The sequence below is a fragment of the Gordionus sp. m RMFG-2023 genome, chromosome 5, assembly GCF_954871325.1.
Source record: "Gordionus sp. m RMFG-2023 chromosome 5, tfGorSpeb1-WG-v2, whole genome shotgun sequence".
Classification (NCBI taxonomy): Eukaryota; Metazoa; Nematomorpha; class Gordioida; order Chordodea; family Parachordodidae; genus Gordionus; species Gordionus sp. m RMFG-2023.
This window is the reverse complement of record NC_088779.1, coordinates 8,611,866-8,630,924: the sequence shown is the minus strand read 5'-3', so window position 1 is coordinate 8,630,924 and position 19,059 is coordinate 8,611,866. Positions and strand designations below refer to the sequence as shown.

At 26.6% G+C, this 19,059-nt stretch overlaps 1 protein-coding gene across 4 annotated transcripts; it reads left to right on the top strand.

The window, feature by feature from the left end:
- The first annotated feature begins 409 nt into the window (after window positions 1-409).
- Window positions 410-18,954, top strand: LOC135929937 (uncharacterized). 4 transcript variants are annotated; one of them, XM_065466690.1, is made up of 10 exons: window positions 410-659; window positions 10,875-11,151; window positions 15,507-15,649; window positions 16,017-16,230; window positions 16,321-16,698; window positions 16,784-17,175; window positions 17,284-17,794; window positions 17,871-18,115; window positions 18,242-18,365; window positions 18,423-18,954. In XM_065466690.1, exons 2-10 carry the CDS (start codon window positions 10,875-10,877, stop codon window positions 18,782-18,784), a joined length of 2,646 nt encoding a protein of 881 aa, XP_065322762.1. In that variant the 5' UTR covers window positions 410-659; the 3' UTR covers window positions 18,785-18,954. The 4 variants fall into 4 exon arrangements, with proteins under 4 accessions (XP_065322762.1, XP_065322763.1, XP_065322760.1 ...); XM_065466691.1 differs by having other exon boundaries at window positions 411-659; window positions 18,489-18,953; XM_065466688.1 differs by having other exon boundaries at window positions 411-659; window positions 18,242-18,952.
- Window positions 18,955-19,059: the final 105 nt, after the last annotated feature.

Genomic DNA, 19,059 nt, shown 5'->3' with positions numbered 1-19,059 from the left:
ATTTACGAATCATCAATTTTTTACTATTGAATTATTTATAATATATATATTTTTTTGAGCAGCATGGTCGATCCAAAAAGTTAAAACTTTTTAAACCAGATAACCACAAAGTAAATTTTTTAAATCAAATACCTTCCTCCCCTCAAATTAGATATATTAATTATGTAGGAAAATAAAACTAATTGTTATACAGATATTTTTATCAATTCAATTACGTCAATACAGGATTGAAAAAAAAAAGAGTTTTTTTTCCCTTGTATTTATGTTGTTGATGAAAAATAACAAAAATGGTCTTTTTTTAAATAAAAAGAAAAAAAAATATATTGATTATTTTTTTTGGATGAAAAACAAATTTTATCTTTTGATTTTTGCCATTATTAATTTTTTTTTTGTTATGTTAGTAACTCTTTAAATTCTCGAAAAGTTATACTTTTTTTTTAAATATATTTTATTGAGGGAAAGGAATGTGTATGGAATAATAATAAAATTATTTTTTTAAAAAAAAATATTTTAAAAGAAAAAATATAGACCCTTTTCCAATTCTCAAAAAGCAAAATTCGGGATTTTTGATAATTGATAGAAATTTTATTCGCTTTAGTGTTATTGGGAGACACTGGGAATTTTTATTATTAAAATAATAAAAGTAGACGGACAGACAGGTTAGAAAAGATAATTAAATAATTATTTTTTTAAAAGAGATGATTTTCATGTATTTATTATTAAGAAATTACCCTAAATTCACAGTTAGCGCGAATTCGCGGTGAAATATACAAATTTGAGATGAAGAATACAAATGTACAACATATTTTGAATACCGCAAATTGGCGCTAACTGAATTCAGGGTCAGGCGCCCTCAAGTTTGATATAAATCAAAAAATACAAATAAGCCAAAATGTCCGCCAATTCGATGTTTAATTCTTCCAACTCTAATTAAATGATCCCCATGAAATTTTAATTATAAAAAAGTTAAATATTGAACCATATTATTATGTATACTTTTCTTAAATGCATATTTATAAATAAATTATTAGAACATTAACAAATCCTAAGAACATGATTACCCGGATGAAAATCCCAGATATCAAATTTTTTAAAAATATACACACGAAATATATTCAGGAGGTGTTTTTTCATAGCTACAGATATATGTACTGTCCAAAAGGTTAAAATTTTAAACCCCAAGTCTAATTCTACCATCTGCGGCCTTGGAGGAAAATAAAACATCCTGTAAATTACTACTTCGTTAAATCTTCCAATAACTACTTACCATGTTAAATTTTTATAAATTAAATATATCTTCTTATTACAGATAAAAAAAAATATCACTATAAGATTTCTTTTAAAAAGTATTTTTGGTTAAAAAAAAGATACAATAGCTAATATAAAATAGATCTATGATAACCATGAATCTTTGAATAACTTAAAATACAAGCGATTGCCTTCAAAACTAATTCTTTTACCAAAAATGTCCTCTGCGGATAAGGAGCACTTTTAGTGTCTAAATTTAAAAAAAGAATGTTGTATTGGGAAATAAATTCCATGGGGATTCGGAGCCCCTCAATTTTGAATTATTTACTAAGGACTTTGATAAGAATTGTATTTTAGCATATATAGAGTACCCATAATGTTAATTTCAATCAATTTTGCCATGAACTTTAGAATTACTCTTCTATTTATATTAATTTTTATTTGTAACATATAAAAATAACTAAAATGTCTGGCCAAATTTGGCTGAAATTTACAGGGCTAATACTCTACACATGCTAAAATTTCCGGTTAAATCGGATTTCAAATTTTTTAAAATCGCCTTCGGCAAAGGATTCAAAATAGAGAGATTCCGAATCCCCACGCTCCCAATATGACATATATATAGTTTCCTATGCGAAAGAAAACGAGAGATTAAATGACTTGTATATATTTGAAAGTATTATTTTCCCCCATTTTGAAGAGATTTTTTTTTGTTTAGGAAATTTTAACCTTATTTTAACCATATTTGGCAAAATACCAAAGTGTAAAAAAAAAGAAGAAAACTTAATAACTTTGCATTTATAATTGCTTTTTTTTAAAATTTAACTTTTTTTGGCTTAATGAAATGTGATATAAAGCAAACAAATTTAAGTGTGTTATAATATTTATTTAATTATTTAACTATTTATAATTATATACTATAATTATATAATTTTTCAACATAACATTCCAGAATTAAGTAATTTCTAAACAAAAAAAGGTGTTTAATGTAAGGAAATGACACAGACTTAGAGTTTCTACTTGCAGATGCCATTTTTTTGTCAGCATATAACTAAATATCGAATATTATAATGTTTCAAAGGTTATCCTAAAACTGAAAAAAAATTTCAAAACTTAATAAAATTTCATTTTTCGATTATATTTTCATTATAATTATCGCCCGGGTGGCCCAGTGGTGTATGATGTAGGCTTGGAAACAGAAGGTCCCAGGCTCAATCCTGGTGAGGAACTAAAAATTTTCGAGTTTTTCTTCGATGAAGGATGTGTAGACATATGATATGATAAATTTCTGAGTTGAGAAATGCCACCCTTGTCACCGACATTGGATAGCCGGGTACTAGGATACTTGTCCAATAAACCAAATAAGACGGCCAGCTGAACTCGTGGGTCATTAAAGGATGATAACGATTTTGTGGCCAGCGCTAGAATAATGGTGACCTCGGGGGCCGTTCAAGCTCAATGTCTATCAAGATACAATGGAATTGATAACGATACTCGGTGGGAGATCCATCGGGATTGATACTCCGGTGGAAGAAGTGGAATCGATAAGAATAATCCGGTGGGATATCTGTCGATTTGATACTTCTGTGTGCGGAATACTCAGGTGGGTTATCTGTCGATATAAATATTTCGGTGCAAGATCAAGATACTATATCCTTGGCCATGATAGCGATACTCCGGTAGGAGATCCAAATGGAATCGATCAGAAATACAAATTAGATAAAAATAGATAGCATGAGTATTAAAGTGGAGAAGGAAGGATCTTACCACCTTAAAAAGGTGAAAGCTAAAAAGAAAAAAAAAATTTTCATTATAATTATCAAAATTTTAACAAAAAAATCACATAACCAATAAAAAAAATTAAATTATAAAAATCTAAAAAATATAGTATGAAAAAATAGAATGATAATTTTTTCGATCAAAAATCATAATGTTTTTGTCAAAGTACAGACCACAAAATGGCACCTACAGCTGACTCTTCTATATGTCTTTTTTAAATATATTTTAATAAATGAATCGTGTCTAGACTCTAGACTAGTATATGAATGTCATTGAGGTTAAAAATAATATAATTTAATCTAATAATAATGATTCTTTAAAATCAAATTTCATTTCTTATCTTAATTTTGATGTCATCCATTTAAGTAGATTAGAAACATCTTCTACTATTGGAATTCTTTTTTCTCCATTTATTTTCTGTTCAATGTTCTTTCCCGCTTCCGTAGAGGCATAAATAATCACTAATATAATCTGCGTTTTTATGGTTCTAAAAATGGTTTCGAATATAATAAAGAACTTCTAGAAAAATATATTGGATTTCCTTCGACGTATATAATCGATTCTAAAATATATTTAAGAAAAATATTAGATTGCTCAAATCCGAGCACCTATAGGAGGTGCAATTTATTAGATGTTATCAAATTATCTGAAAATTTTATTTCATAACCCATAAAGAACATGTGTTAAGTTTTTCTTAAATACGAATTATCCGTAATGCTCATGGAAATATTAGGAATCTCTCAATTTAAAAAAAAAATCTATGAGAACGATTTTTAAATTTAAAAAAAAATCGATTTTACTGGAAATTTATTGAAATATGTGATATGGGAATATGAATTAGCGGTATACACCGTCCTGCTCAAAACTGTAAGGCCTCTAGCGAAAAAATATTGGAAGCGACCTGTGAAAATTACATTTATAACTCGGCCTATTCGGAATTTTTTATTTAAACCTTAAATAATGCAAATTTAACGGGGGAGTAGTAGCAAAATATTATTCGCGCCAGGCAAAAATTTAGAAAAAATTTATTGAGCGATGGGTTTGAATTGGGCATGCATGCTGACTGTCAATTTCTAATAGGAAATGCCAGATTTTGGGGATTTATGAGCAATATATATTTCTCGTCATTCTGGGTGTGAAATTTGTATCTAATATTGTTGCTTAATGAAAAATTAAATATTTCATTAATGATTCTTGATCAAATCATGAACTCAATCTAAATTGATTACATATTATCTATTCTAGATACAATGAGATTGGTGAGTCATTTATTAAATGCATTTAAAAGTGTTCATACATGGAAGTCAGCCATAGCCCTGTTTTATGGTTTGTACATCTATTAAATGACATCAATCGTAGACACCTAGTCGACGTGAAAACCATAAAATGACACTACAGCCGACTCCTAAGTATTTATACTTTTAATTAAGGAATCGCCCATCTAGTAGTTTATATATATCTTTCTTCTAGGTATTTGATTGAATGAGCACAACGGTAAATTTAATTCTCAACCATTAATTTATATTATATGTCGTGAAAAATCCAATAAATTGCTATTTAAACCACAAATATTATGAATACAATAAAAATTGTTTAATTCGTATATATTCACATTTAAATAAGTATCCCATATGTGTCGTAAAAAACTATCATTCTTTATATGATTTTAAAAAAAACTCATAAAATTTATTTGGACAATATTTTTTAATTAAATGATCAAGAGAGGATATGTTTCATAAAAATTTTGGTTATAATATATTTTCTCTGCCAAGCTATATTATTATTTATAGAAAATATTTATTTTAACAAAAAGGTTCATAACTATAACTAAGTGGGATAGGGCAGGAATTTGGAGACCAAACTAACTAAGAAATCTCTGGTTATATAAACAAATTTTTTGGATATTTCAGAGTTTATAATGTATTTTAATTTTTTTTAAATAGCACAAATATTACATAAAATTATAATTATCCAATTCAGTCATTTATTACAAATTAATTATTTATATTTTACTATAATATATTGCATAGCATAATACTCAATTTTATATTCTAAGCTCCTTTATGTAATTTCCCATTTTAAAAATGAACCTAAGTTTTATTATCACGTGATAGGATAGAAAAAAAAATATGATCGAAATATGCAATTTTATTAACAAGTGCTTGCCTCTGTACTTTGTTGTAGAGGTTAGTACAGCATTTTATATCAAGGTCTCAATTCTACAGAATCCTAAAAAATGACTCCAACCCGAATTCGATATGAATGAACCCGGATACCAGAATCGGATTTGGACTCGGATCTATCCGTGCAAAAATTTCAAACTGACCGATTATCATAAAAATGTTTAAATTTAAAATGATACTTTACTACAAGTTGAAATATTTACATAGTAAAATGTATAGTTTATAGAGATTGAAATGTGCTCTTTTATAAAATATTAACTACAAATGAGAGTTTTATTTATATAATCTCCAACGATTTTTATTCTATAATAATTACCTCATAAATTTCCCCCCTTTTCATTAGGACTTTAACTATGTAATAATTTTAAATTGCTATATTACTTAATATTTTCCAAGTTTTATTTATTCAATAACCAAGATATACTTAACAAGGCTTCAAATTTTTTATTCGTAGAGATGTCACACTTTATCACAATTTGTATCCAGAAATGAAAGATTTAATTATTAAACAAGAAATGATTTGAGAATAAAATAAATAGGCTTATTAAAAATAATAATACACAAAAGAAGAGAGGACACATCTATCTAGATTTAAAGTTGTTGCAATGGATATGGTAAAAAAAACTAATTTATAGCTTATTCTTCAAAACAAAAGGAATTGAAAAAGAACATAATAGGTTTAAAATTGTAGACTTCGTGAGTTAGACAAAACAATTCTACATTATCTTTAAAAATATAGGAAATTGAAAATTATATCCTATTCTAGCTGATAAAATTAATAAAGTACACATGCGAAAATTGATTGCTAAAATCTCGAAACGGGATATTTTTCAAGATTTTATAAATAATGTTTTTAGTTTGTCCATTGTAAATATGCCAAAAAATGTATCACTTTGGGAGTTAAATAGCAGCTAAGAATGTAACATTTTGGGAGATAGATAGCTGCCAAAAATGTATCAATTGGAATGAAGAGGCCAAGGGCGACCAATAATTCCAAAAAAGACGTTTTTGAGTATTGTTTAATAAAAAGATACTCTATATAGAGTAGTTATTTTAAATATTTAATTTTTTTAATCAAATATTCTTAAAACAAGATAAAATAATTTAAGATCAAGCAAGATCTGCTCAAAAAATGCTATAATTTTAAATTTTTATATATATTTCAAATAGAAAACATAATTCTGTTTTAGAACTTCCAGGACTGATTACCATTAATTCTCTTTGAATTCATTTCACATTATTCTTCATATTAATCTATTTAGTTTCGGTTTCCGAACCTTTTTTTTTGATCGATTGCAAAAAGAGCATTTTTATTTTTAAAAAGAAGAATATTTTATTATTCTTTATGCGTATATGATTAATATAATATTTTTTTTTTATCTCTTTGTAAAAATTCATCTTTTTTTGGAATATTTATAATTTTATAATTGACTTCCTCTATTATTTTATTTTACCACATTTCATAGATTTATAAAACGAAACTCTTATAGATTGCAATGAGACGTATATGTAGTAAAGGGATTTGCCATCTATGGGGATTGAGAATCTCTCAATTCTTTAATCATTATTAACATGGCCGTGCTAAGACTTTTAGCGGTCCGAGATAAATTTGTAAAAGCCTAATTACTGAAGGTTATTTTAAAATATTAAAAAAAATCTGAAATGTATTCTAGCAAATAATTTTAGGCCCGGCTTGGGTATATTTAAAAAAGGAAAATATGGCCCGGCTCTTATACCGGGCCGGGTCTGCAGGTCTCTAGATTTTTCATATATATTATAAAATGCAAAAATATTCATGACAAAATAGTTAGAAATTTACGCGAACTCTATACATGCCATAATTCAAATTTAAAAATAGCACTCAGATATTAAGAATAAGATATTCCGATTCCCCATAGGTTTGATATATCATTACTACAAATATATGATCATCATTTTTATTGGTTGAATCCGTATCACTTCATGTTCCCGATCCTACATAACTCTTGATAGCCGGCCTTGACAATTTGAAATTATATAAAACATAGCCTTATATTTGATAATGTTATAATAAAATATTATTAATTTAAATATAATTCAGGGATATACAAACAAAGTTTCTTTTTAGAAAAAGCTATAACTATCTAAAATTAAATTCGCCACACTCGAATTGAATAATAGTTTTTTTAATTATAACAACAAAGTAACCTATTTTAAAAATTAAACAAACGAACAAGTTTACATAATTTAAGAAAGGAAAGAATTTTGGTTAATTTTCGAACCAAAGATAGAATCCGTAACGAATATCGGTTCGGTTCGGGGTTCGTAAAAACAATAATATCGGTTCGGTTTGAACCCTTAAGAACAGGTTCATACCTTTTCGCATAGAAACATTTTAGAAATATGTTTAAAAAATTTTTTTAAATTTTTTTGTACCTAATTCTCTAAAAAATATTATTTAGCCAATTAAAATATTTTTATAATTGACTTGTGTCAAATTATGTCTATAAGGAGGAAGAATAAATTTTATGACTGAGGACACTTCTATATGATAACTTGGAAGGTGGGTCAAATAGCAATATACAAAAATATCTAAAATATTTAGTAGTCAGAACCAAATTTAAAAGAATTAAAATATTAAAAGGTTCAAACCCGGTTTACGAGTATGTTGAAGGTTGGGTTCAGGATCGGAAGAAAATTTTTTTAATGGTTCAGAAGATAAATAATCATGTTTAATACCGATAAAGGTTCTGTTTGAATCCTTGTAGAACTCATTTAACAAAACCTTAAATTTGGTAAATTCTTCGATCTATCTTATAAGCTTAGGCTTTAGATATAATAATTATCGAGTGAGGAGTGAGAGGGGGATGTATAATATTGCTATGTGATATTATTTGGAATCTTAGAAATATTATATATTTATTCTTTCTTTTTTTATTCATGATTTAATAGCCTAATAATATAAGAATTGATTTTAACAATCATATTTGTTAATTCTTTATTAATTATACAAAGATATAATATTATTAGACTGACCCGACTTGCCCTGATTCTAAGAAAATAATTTAGATTATTAAAAGAGTTAGCTTACATTAAAGTTTATAATGAGGAAAGGTGATAAAATATTTTATGCCCAGCTATATATATTATAAGATCTTATTTTAGATTGAAAATCTAAACTCTACTCTGTTTTTTTTAATAAATTAAAATTAAACGATAAGCTTCTCTGGCTGACTATACGCATTTTCTACCTAGATTTTATATATTTTTTATTAAAGATTTTATAAAAATAAAAAATTTACCTATGAATATCACTAAATTTAAATAATAAATCTTTGAAAGGAAATAAAATTATTAAATCAAATCATCATATATTTAAGGCAAAAAAAATCAATTTTGGTTAAATTTATTTTTAGACAAGATATTTTTTGATTTGAACTTTAAAATAATATTGTATTTCATAATTTTATTTCAATAATTAATTATATCAATTTTTTTTTTTAAAAAAAAGAAGAATATTATTGCACAGTAAAAATTTAGGAAATCATAATGGAATTGAATTTTAATAAAATGTATATTGTTTATAAAAAATTATAAGAAATAATTCATAAATAAATAAAATGTGTAAATACTGGTTAATAAAAATAATTAGAATGTGGTAATGGGATAAGAAAGTCATTAGGATTCGGCTTCTCTCGATTTTAAATCATTTATTGAATGCGATTATTAAATTTGAACAGTGTTGTTAAACTGCTCGATTTAAGTCGATTTTTAAAAACAGCTAACTCATCAATGTAGCCGGAAAAATATTGTTAAGCCTTTGAGATTTCGCTGATACATGTCCAAACCATTGTGCCATCTATGAATAAGATCTTCAGGCTTGCGTAATATTATTCTAGATAAAAGATTAAGTCAGCCGTTTTTAAAAGTCGGCTCAAATCGAGTCCTTTGACAACACTAATTTGTGCATAGGATTTAAATGTTTTGAACATGTGCAGAGTACCCGCACTGCGAATTTCAAATGCTTTTAACGTAAACTTATGAACAACTCTATATATATTTCAAATTTTACAGAGAATCATCATATAAATGAAATAATACACATAAGTTTGAGAAAAAATTGTTTAAAATTCACAGTGTGAGCACTCTCCATAAGTTGAAATACATTTCCGATCAAATCCGAGGGTTAAAATTTAAAAATGGCCTTCAATAAATGATTTAAAATAAAGAGATTCTTGAATCCTTATGAATTCCATATTCCAATGCGACATATTATATATGTAAAAATTTCTCTTTCTTTTCATATGTTTTCATAGTTGGGAATCATATTTCGGTATATATATAAATGTAAGACTAGACCATTAATTATTGATTACGTGGAAGTTGCTTTTATGTAACTTTTCATTCAACCTCTTTGATGCGAAAAATGGCTTTTCAAGTGTGTATGTAGTGATAGAAGATCGCCAATAATAAAACATTTTTAACGTTTATCCTAAGGAGTAAAGGCTGTTAAAATTTTTTTAACACTTTAATGGAATTTTGAGGACGATTTTAAGTTAATAAAACTTAAATATTCAAACCAAAATTGATATTATACTAGTAAATTTTAAAAGTTCACGATCACTATAATATTGGGCACATAGGTTTTAACTATTTTTGTTCTCTGATCTTGATAATAAAAAAAATGAAATGTTTAATTATTATAGAAATGGCCAACAAATTTTGTAATATAAATATAAAGGTAAAAATAGAGTTTTTTTTAAAATTTTTATTAAAACTTTGATTATTGGGTTATTAACAAATAATTTAAAGTATTCCTACTTTTTTGAATAGTAACTTGTAATTTAATTTATAGATTTCTGGAAGAATCAAATAAAATGTTCAAATTTGTGTTGTTGCAGAGGCGTCACTAGCCATTACAATCTCAGGTGGCTCAAAAAATTTTTTAAATTATTTTCAAAATTACCTTTTATTATATAAAATTACCTTCTTTTTTTTTAGCTAACTTACTTTTTTTTTAGTAGTGTAAAAAATTCAAAATTTTGAGGGGGTTATTCAAATTTTTCAGGGTTCTAGCCCCAACGCCTCTTCCCCTCCTATGACGCTACTGTCAATATGTTGAAAGTGATTTAAAATATACCTCATTTAAATCTTGAATTATGAACAGATTTATCGTTTCAAGATAACGGTATACGAGCAATCCCAAATAAATGAATAAAATATTATAACCTAGTAATGTTAACTAATATAAATTGTTCGCAAGGAAAATAAAAAAATGTACATCATTATATAATCCCTAAACTCATTTAATAATTATCCAATATATTTTTATACATTATATTACATCATGTAAACATTTAATTAGGGGGTATCCTGAGAGAGAATCATCTCAGTTTCAAAGCATGCTACAAACCCATTTTCTAATCTGTAAAATTGTAAAAATTGAATAACATTGTGAGTTGTCATTATAATTTATCGAGTTAGTAAACTCTTACCCAAAATTAAATCTTATAGAAATGAAGAAAATAAACAATTAAAACAATGACTTTAATTGCTTTTAGCACTAAATAAGGTTTAACTCACCCTTTATAATCTAAATTTTATAGACTAACCTTAGCTATTAATAAAAAAACAAGCGATGTATTTTTTAAATTTTTTATATTTATTACTAATATAAAATGCTAGATGAACATCTCTTTACCATTAACGGATTCAAATGCAAGCATAAAAGGGCAAAAAGATAATAGCAAACTATCTGATTCTCCCGATGATGGAGAACCCAAGAAAAGGAGTAAGAAAAAAATCAATGTCCCCGAGCAACTACCAATCATGTTGGAACAAATCGCTAAGGCTTCACTGATAAACCAGCCTAAGGATGTTTACACCTTCACGAAGCATTTTTTGGATGTCTACATAGCTAATAGAGAACAAGGGTCATTCTTTACCAATCAGCAGTATTACGGTATAAATCATTATATATTTTTGTTTATGAAAAATGTAATTTCTTTTAAATACAATACTGAATAACTTAAAGGAGTTATTAACTTTTTGATTATATTAGTTTATAAACTACCTTATTTATCAATGATTTCTCAAGAGATCAGAAATTTAAAAGGTTCTCAAAATTTAAAAACTATTAGGGGCAAAACAGAGAACATTCCAAATGGGAACGTTTTTAAGTTAATTATTTTTGTGTATATTTTTATTTTACATTATTATCGTTCTCATTTTACTTTTAAATTAAATATTTGCATTATTTATTATATTATTCATATTTGAATCGATATTGTTGCCATAAAATGGTAAAAACAAAAATATCTTAAAATAACAAAAAAAAGGCCGCTCCCCTGGACAAGTTTTTAATAAGAACCACAGTCTGAACCGTCGTTTATTTAAGGGTCGTGGCCAGGTCTGATATATACATTTTTATAATTGAAAATATACTATGACTGTTTTGGTTATTTCTATTTTCAATAATAATGTTATAAAAGTCACCATGTTTTTGGATCATCTTATTAATTTTATGTTATTAAAATATATGTTCTTATTCGGATGATCAGATTATTGCGTATTCGTAATAACTAATTTATCATGAGTTCCCTTATTAAAAACCTAATAATGTTGTAATTTATAATAAATTATGAATTTTATCCCCGAAATTAAGAAAGTTAAATATATTTTTCTTACATTATAAATAATAATCAAAATAAATCATTTTTAAAAATGGATTCAAGGTCCAAAAATATGGTATAAATTGGAATTTACAAAAATGAATATTTAAATGATTTATAATTTACATTTTGTAAACATAATTTATAAAAAAAAAGATTATGACCGTCGTCCCTTTTGATGTCTTATATTTTAGATTTATGGATATATAAATAAATAGTTATATAGATTTCCACATTTTAATATACAGATAAACATTATATTTCTTATAACTTTAAAAAGGAAAGACCTTCTGTTTGATTCCCACATGATTTTGTAAATATTTTAAATAATGTATTTGTATGTTATAAATATTAAATATAACTAACTTACATAACAGATACATTTATTTTATGTTACAAGACTTTTTGCGACACTTTTTTATAAAACCAATTTTTTCAGGATAGTTGAAAATTTATTTTTTGTAAAAATCGATATTATATATATATATATTTTTTTTAATAAAAGATATGTTTTATAATTTTATTATAAATAATTTTAAAAAAATATCCAAAAAATTTATACTTACATTATTTACATTTAAATACATATTCATTATATTTTAAACACCGCGTGACATTTTAAGATGTACATTTTTTAAAAGATTTTTGTCTAGACTGGACTAGATCTGACGCATTATTTTTAAAATATATTTAAAATGAGTAAGTTAACTTTAATAAAATGTAAATATAAATATGACTAAAATAACTTGTCACTAACTGTGCGATCACTTACCAAATTAACTATTAAGAGTCGTTATAGACTACTAAATAGGATGTGATTTAATTCAGCCTCAAATAAGTACAAAAATATGACAAATTGAATCTAAGGGTCATTATTTAAAAAAATATTACCGAAAATTTGAATGAATAACATATTTTATTCATTTTTGGGGGATAGGGGCTTGGTAAATTTTTTTTAGCTTAAAATGATATTTACGAAAACAATCCTCGCCCCCCCCCCTGTTTACGCCAATATTCGATATTAGCCATTAAATCAAAATTTGAATAAAGTATAAAAAAACCATACTTTTTCCACCTCCATCGCATCAATCTTCTAATATATATTTTAATCGCAAATAAAATAAAATGACTCTGAGTTAATTGAAGTAATGAATTTATAAAATATTAATAATATAAAATATTAATAATATAAAATAAAATATATAAAAGATTAACAACCCTAAACCTAACTAAATAAAAATCAAAGATTCACATAATATAGGGAAAAATTCGCAAAAGTTTTAATGTAATAATCTTATTAAGAAATAAATTCAAAAAGAATTTTATGTAAATCTTTCCAACCCGGCGCCTGAAGGCCTGGCCCATCGGGTCAAGCCAAAAAATTCGGGCTGAATCAGAATGTAAAATATTTGTTGATCTGGACCAGAATTGTGCAAAATATTTTTACAGGTCGGGGTGGGATTTTTTTATTTTGTAAACATAAAAAGAAAAATTTTCATTCAAGCAAAAAATTATTCCGGGCAACATGATAACACTTTTTTATGGGTTAGACTAAAAGAAATATTAAGAGTTAGAACAAAAACAAGCCAGTTTGGGGCGGAATGGGTTGCGTAGATTTCCAAAATAAACATAGATATAGGGTAGACTGGGTCTAATCGAACCGATTTTTACAAATTCTGCTATAGCCCCTGTGTTTTCTTAGATATTATAAAAACAATATATGAATAATTACCTAAAACTATACTCTATAATAGGTACCTTATAAAAAATTTTTACGAATATAATCATATTTTTCATATTTTATTTTTTTTTGTAATAGTGGAAATTTTGTCCAACAAGTCCCAATAATAAAGGCTATATTAATATAAAATTTATACCTTATGGTATATTTAATTTTAAAATGAGATTAAGTGGTTAGCTTATATTCTTGTAAATACATGGATCATTATTATTGAGCTGTTGCTTCTTTTCTTTTTTTGAAAAAAAAACGACTTTTTTGGGAAATGTCATAAGGCTCGCCACCATTTTTGGCAAAATCAATCTTTTTTTTAGGTCTTTAATATTCTACAAGAAAAAGGTTATATTTACATTAAAAGGAAGAAAAAAAAATAGTTTCTATTATATACTATAATTAAGTTTTAGAGTAGACAATTTATTTATAGCATAATTTATCGATTATTCACCATATAATATGTTCCAAAAAACGATATTTTTCGGATTTAGATAGGGATTAAAAAATTTATATATATTCAAAACAAAAAAAAACAAATATTATATTATATAATTTTGAATAACACCATATTAACAACTCGTCAACATGCGATTGATATTAGATTAGTTTAGTAAAAATTACATTTGATATGGTTAATATATTTTTATCAGTTTAAAAAGAATTGTAATTTCATCTTGAAAAATTTTTTATGCGTGAAAATTACAAATGGCATTTTTAGGTGAAATATGTTAAAAAAAGTTTCTTCTTTAAAAAAAAATAAGTTGTTTCCGGTAATTTTTAGAAGAGGTTCTGGCTCTCCTTTCGGTTTTTAATATAATGCGAATGATCCAATTCCAAATTGTTTCAAAATGAGTTACATAATATTTCGAATAATAATAAATTTGTGTTTTTATCAAAAACTGGTTTTGGTTCCTGAAAGTTTAAAATGTTGTTCTGGTTTCCTTTCACGTGAACTCTAAGAAAGGAATTCCTGATTATGGTTCCCTCATATATTTGTCCCGGTTTTAGGGTTGAAATTCGTCCTCAAATAAGCTTTATACGCTTATAAACCCCTTTATAAATTTTTCATTTATAACTGCCCGCTCTAACATTTTCCTTGAAGAATTTTTATGCAGATTATATAATACATATATTTTAATAATAAAAAAAAATCTAGAAATATATGGTTCATTTGCTTAGTTTTGGTATTCATATAAGTCTTTTCGTTCATTCTTAATACACAAGACAGATTTTTTGAATTACTTATGTCCGGAATTTTTTTAAATATATTATATCTATTTTTAATTTTTTTTAGATAATAATTGCGATTTAAATATTCGGTTTTAAAATATATAGCCCGACTCGGGTATGTAAAAAAAATTTATAGACCTGGCCCGCGTACATTAAAAAGAATTAAAATGCGGACCGGGTTTAAGGCTGAACCAGGAGGTCTGTGCTATTTATATTGATATCATATTTCGTAATAAATAGAATAAGGCATCATTAGATTTATCAAAGTTATTGCTGAATATTAATTCAATACATAAAATTTAAATAGACAATGAAATAAAATTTTGAGTTTTAGATTTCTTACCTGTAAATTATTTTAACAAAAATTCGGGCCGTAATAGGCCACGAATCGAAAAATAAATTCTTCTCAGGTGGGCTCGGGCCAATATTAAGAAATGGAATTAAGTTTGCCTCATTATATTGATCAAATATATTTGTTCAAATAGTATCCATCTTAAAACAAGGTTAATTATAATGAATATGGCATTGGGTTATAGAACTTACAAATTTTACTCAAACATTAATATTTTTAAAATCTAACCCAGTGCTCAAATTAATTACTACTGCCTATAAATATGGTCATCTCTGCATACATATCTCTTAAATAAATTGACTACTTTAACCGTATTTATATTTCTTCAACAGAATTAGGCTCTTACTTAAAGAACGATACTATTTTGAGCCCCGTAAGTCAAGAATCAATCATAAATAGATATGTTTTGCCAACTTACACGAGGCATCATGATACGAATTCAGATTTACCCATGACAAGAAGCGTGGAGTCTAGTGTAAATTTTATAATGTATTTTTTAAGCAGTGGGATGATAAATTTTTGTTTCCAGAACTTTTAAGAATAATAAAAATCGGTTCCTTAACTTAAAACATGATTGAGGGAAGTTTTTAAATCCTTCAAAGAATAAACACCTTTAAAAGTTTTCCAAAAAGACAATCTAAGTTCCCAGAATGATAATGGAAAGGTCTTCAGAAGACATTTCTAAGTTAGCAAGTTATATTTTAAGTTAAGTTCATGGTTTCCATTGATATGAGTATTTCTTTTTACTTATAACCAAGATGGACGATTAGAAATAATTATTAATTTTAGTTAGTATTGAAATATAAATTCGCAACTTTTCTTTTACTGGTTGAAATAAATAGGAGATAACGGAGAAGATTATACCTACCAAACTAATATCGCCATCCTTAAGAGAAAAGGGAGAAAGTTTAGATTCTGGTTTAAGTAAATCGCACGATTTTGCAGCTAAAATTGGAGATGATACGCATCAGCCATCTAATCTGGATTCGGAATCCTTTCAGTCTTACTGTAAATCCACACCAACCTTGGATCATTCTTTGGTACTGAATAGATACGGTAATCAAAATATATTAACCACACTAATTATTATATTAAATTAAATGACTAACTTATTTAACATTAAATTGTAAACCTAAATATTTTAAGAGTTTAAAGAATCAGCAAATCTCAATAAAGCACTTGATTCTGAAAAGAGACAACAAGATATGAACATAGATGAATCTCAACTTTGTGACAGTTACAAAGATATACAATGTGAGAATATCATCAATGTCGATAGTGATAAGGGGGATATTAACATGATATTTTCCGACACTTATCCAATGGGTCTTAGTCGGAGAAAATCATCTGGGGGCACTATGGAATCAAATTTTGAAATAAGCTCTGAAAATGGACAAGTATGCTATGTTCCGGAAATAGAGCAACATTTAGATTTGAAAAATTTATCGAGTGAAAGATATTTAAACAAAATACCAAGGTTTAATGGTAATGATCGTTTGTTGTCGCAATTCGGAGAAGATAAAGGTTTATTTGAGATTAAATGAATATATTATAAATATGTCTTTTATATTTAATATTTATGATATAACATAAAATAATTTCATATTAGGTGAATATAAAAATGCGAATGACCAGTCGGGAACCAAGAGTAATATGCCTTTGGTCGAAAATGAAAAGCCCACATATAACAATTACGATAGAAAGTCAATACAAAAGATAGAAAATATGGCAAATCCTTTGGGGCGAGACTCCCTTTCTTTTGAAATATCTCGCTATACTCAAGAAGAATCTTCTAGTGAAGATAGTCAAGGGGAAAACATTCAAAGAGATCTATTAGCTGATGATGTTTCTGCGGACGCTTTCAATCAAGGTTTTACTAAGTATGAAGAAGATGAAACATTTTTTGACGATTCAAAAAAACCATTTACCGAGGAATATATTAGTCTAAATCTAAAATCTGTGAATAAGAGGGATGCCAATTTAACCGGTCATGATATCAAGGTATACATAATGTGAGATTTTTTAACAGTTCATATACATATATAAAATAATCACATTATTCTGTTCTAAATATTGGGCTAAGCAATATTTATTTTTAATTTCTTCAAGTTACCCTCTACAATAGACAGTGTTGATAAACACCGTAGCGTATACCGAAGATTGTCACCCCAATCATCAGAATCGGATAAGAGCGAAACCGCCGAAGAAAATACTACATTTAATACAAAACAAGATACTAAATTTTTATCCGAACAATGCAAATCACCTATGGAATTGTTAGAAAATACCCCGGTTGGATCCCCTACAAAAATGAGGAGTCCTTCAAAGAATAGCGACAAATTTCAAACAGACATATTGCACTCTTCTCGAGATTCCCAATCTCAACACAAGAAAGGAAATTATTTTTTCGATAATTTTGGGTTTAAAGATTCTCTTGATCTTATAGACACAACTAAAGAGATAAATCAAGAATCTATTGACAGAAAAATCAACAATATAGATATTAAAGATAAAGATAATTTTTCAAGATATACAAACGATGAAAATATAGCAGCGACATTAATACAATCCCTTTACAAAGGATATCGAACAAGAAAAGAATTATTTGGCGATAACAAAGGTTTGCCATTAGTATTTTAAATAAAATATGCATTTTTCCTCTAAAATACAACCTTAATATTACAAATTTAATGTAGATAACAATGACAAATATCCTATTGATAATATGAACATAGTGGATAACACTGTTGCAATTGATTCTAACAGAAAAGAAAAAGAAAGCATCTCAGACCAGAGTATGATTGATCAGGCGGCAGCTAGAATCCAGGCTATGATAAAGGGTTATTTAACACGTAAAGATGTTAAAGACTTTCTTACAACTTTGCCAGCAGACGACCATCGTTTTGATATTTTGAAGAAAGATTTATTACAGGATGCATCGGTAAATTATTTATTTATATTATCATTCACTTTTTAGAAAGTTAGGAATTAGGAAGATATACAATTAGTAGTTTTAATGAAATGTTCTAAAATAATTAAACTGTATATCATAAAATTTTTTGTAAAGAACAAAGCTAATTCTGTAAGAGCACACCGTCTTAGCAAATCTTTGTCCGAAAATTCGTTTGAATCAAACGACAAGGCCTCTGTTGAACCAGGAAAATCTTATAGACAAGACTCACATGGCTCAAGTAACTTCGATTTAAATATTTTAACAAATTTCCACCCGATCTCAAAATCATTAACAGAGGAAAGCCTTCCTAAACCAGAAAATAGGATTAACGATTCCATAAAACAATATCAAAACATAAAAGCGCCTGAAATGGATGATTATGAAAAACAGGATGAACAAAGTTCAAATTTTGATTACCCCGACTTTCTCGATTCAGCGGCCAGTGTTATTCAATCTGCCTTTAAAAGCTTTCTGACCAAAAAAAGGAAAAGTTTAGCAGAACCGATCTCGCCTGTCGCTAGCACAAGCAGTCCTTCAACGCCTTCGAACATACTTAATGAATATATGGAATCCCAATCTAACAATATAAAGTCTAATTTAAACCCACCATTTATTAAACAAAATTCCCGTACAAATGAAGATGTAACTCTCTTATAATTAGTTGGCAACTTTTAAACCTATTTTATTATTTAATAAACTTATTTTATTTGCTTAACTTTTAACAAATAATTTTTACATCGCTTGGACGCAAATCATGACATTTACATATATTCTTTATTATTATCTAAGTCAAATTTATGTGATATTTAATTAACAAAATATTCGATTTCATTTTTTTCCCTATAATTTAATCTAATTTTTTTTGTTTTAAATTGTCATTTATATATTTGTGTATATTTATAAATTAGATAAAATATTAATTAACTTCAAAT

Bases quoted from the DNA above. Each gene is read 5' to 3' on its own strand.
- LOC135929937 (XM_065466689.1), top strand. From the start codon at position 10,875: ATGAACATCTCTTTACCATTAACGGATTCAAATGCAAGCATAAAAGGG. The intron at 17,176-17,283 runs GTATACATAATG...AATTTCTTCAAG, and splicing joins TAACCGGTCATGATATCAAG to TTACCCTCTACAATAGACAG. The intron at 18,116-18,241 runs GTAAATTATTTA...TTTTTTGTAAAG, and splicing joins ATTTATTACAGGATGCATCG to AACAAAGCTAATTCTGTAAG.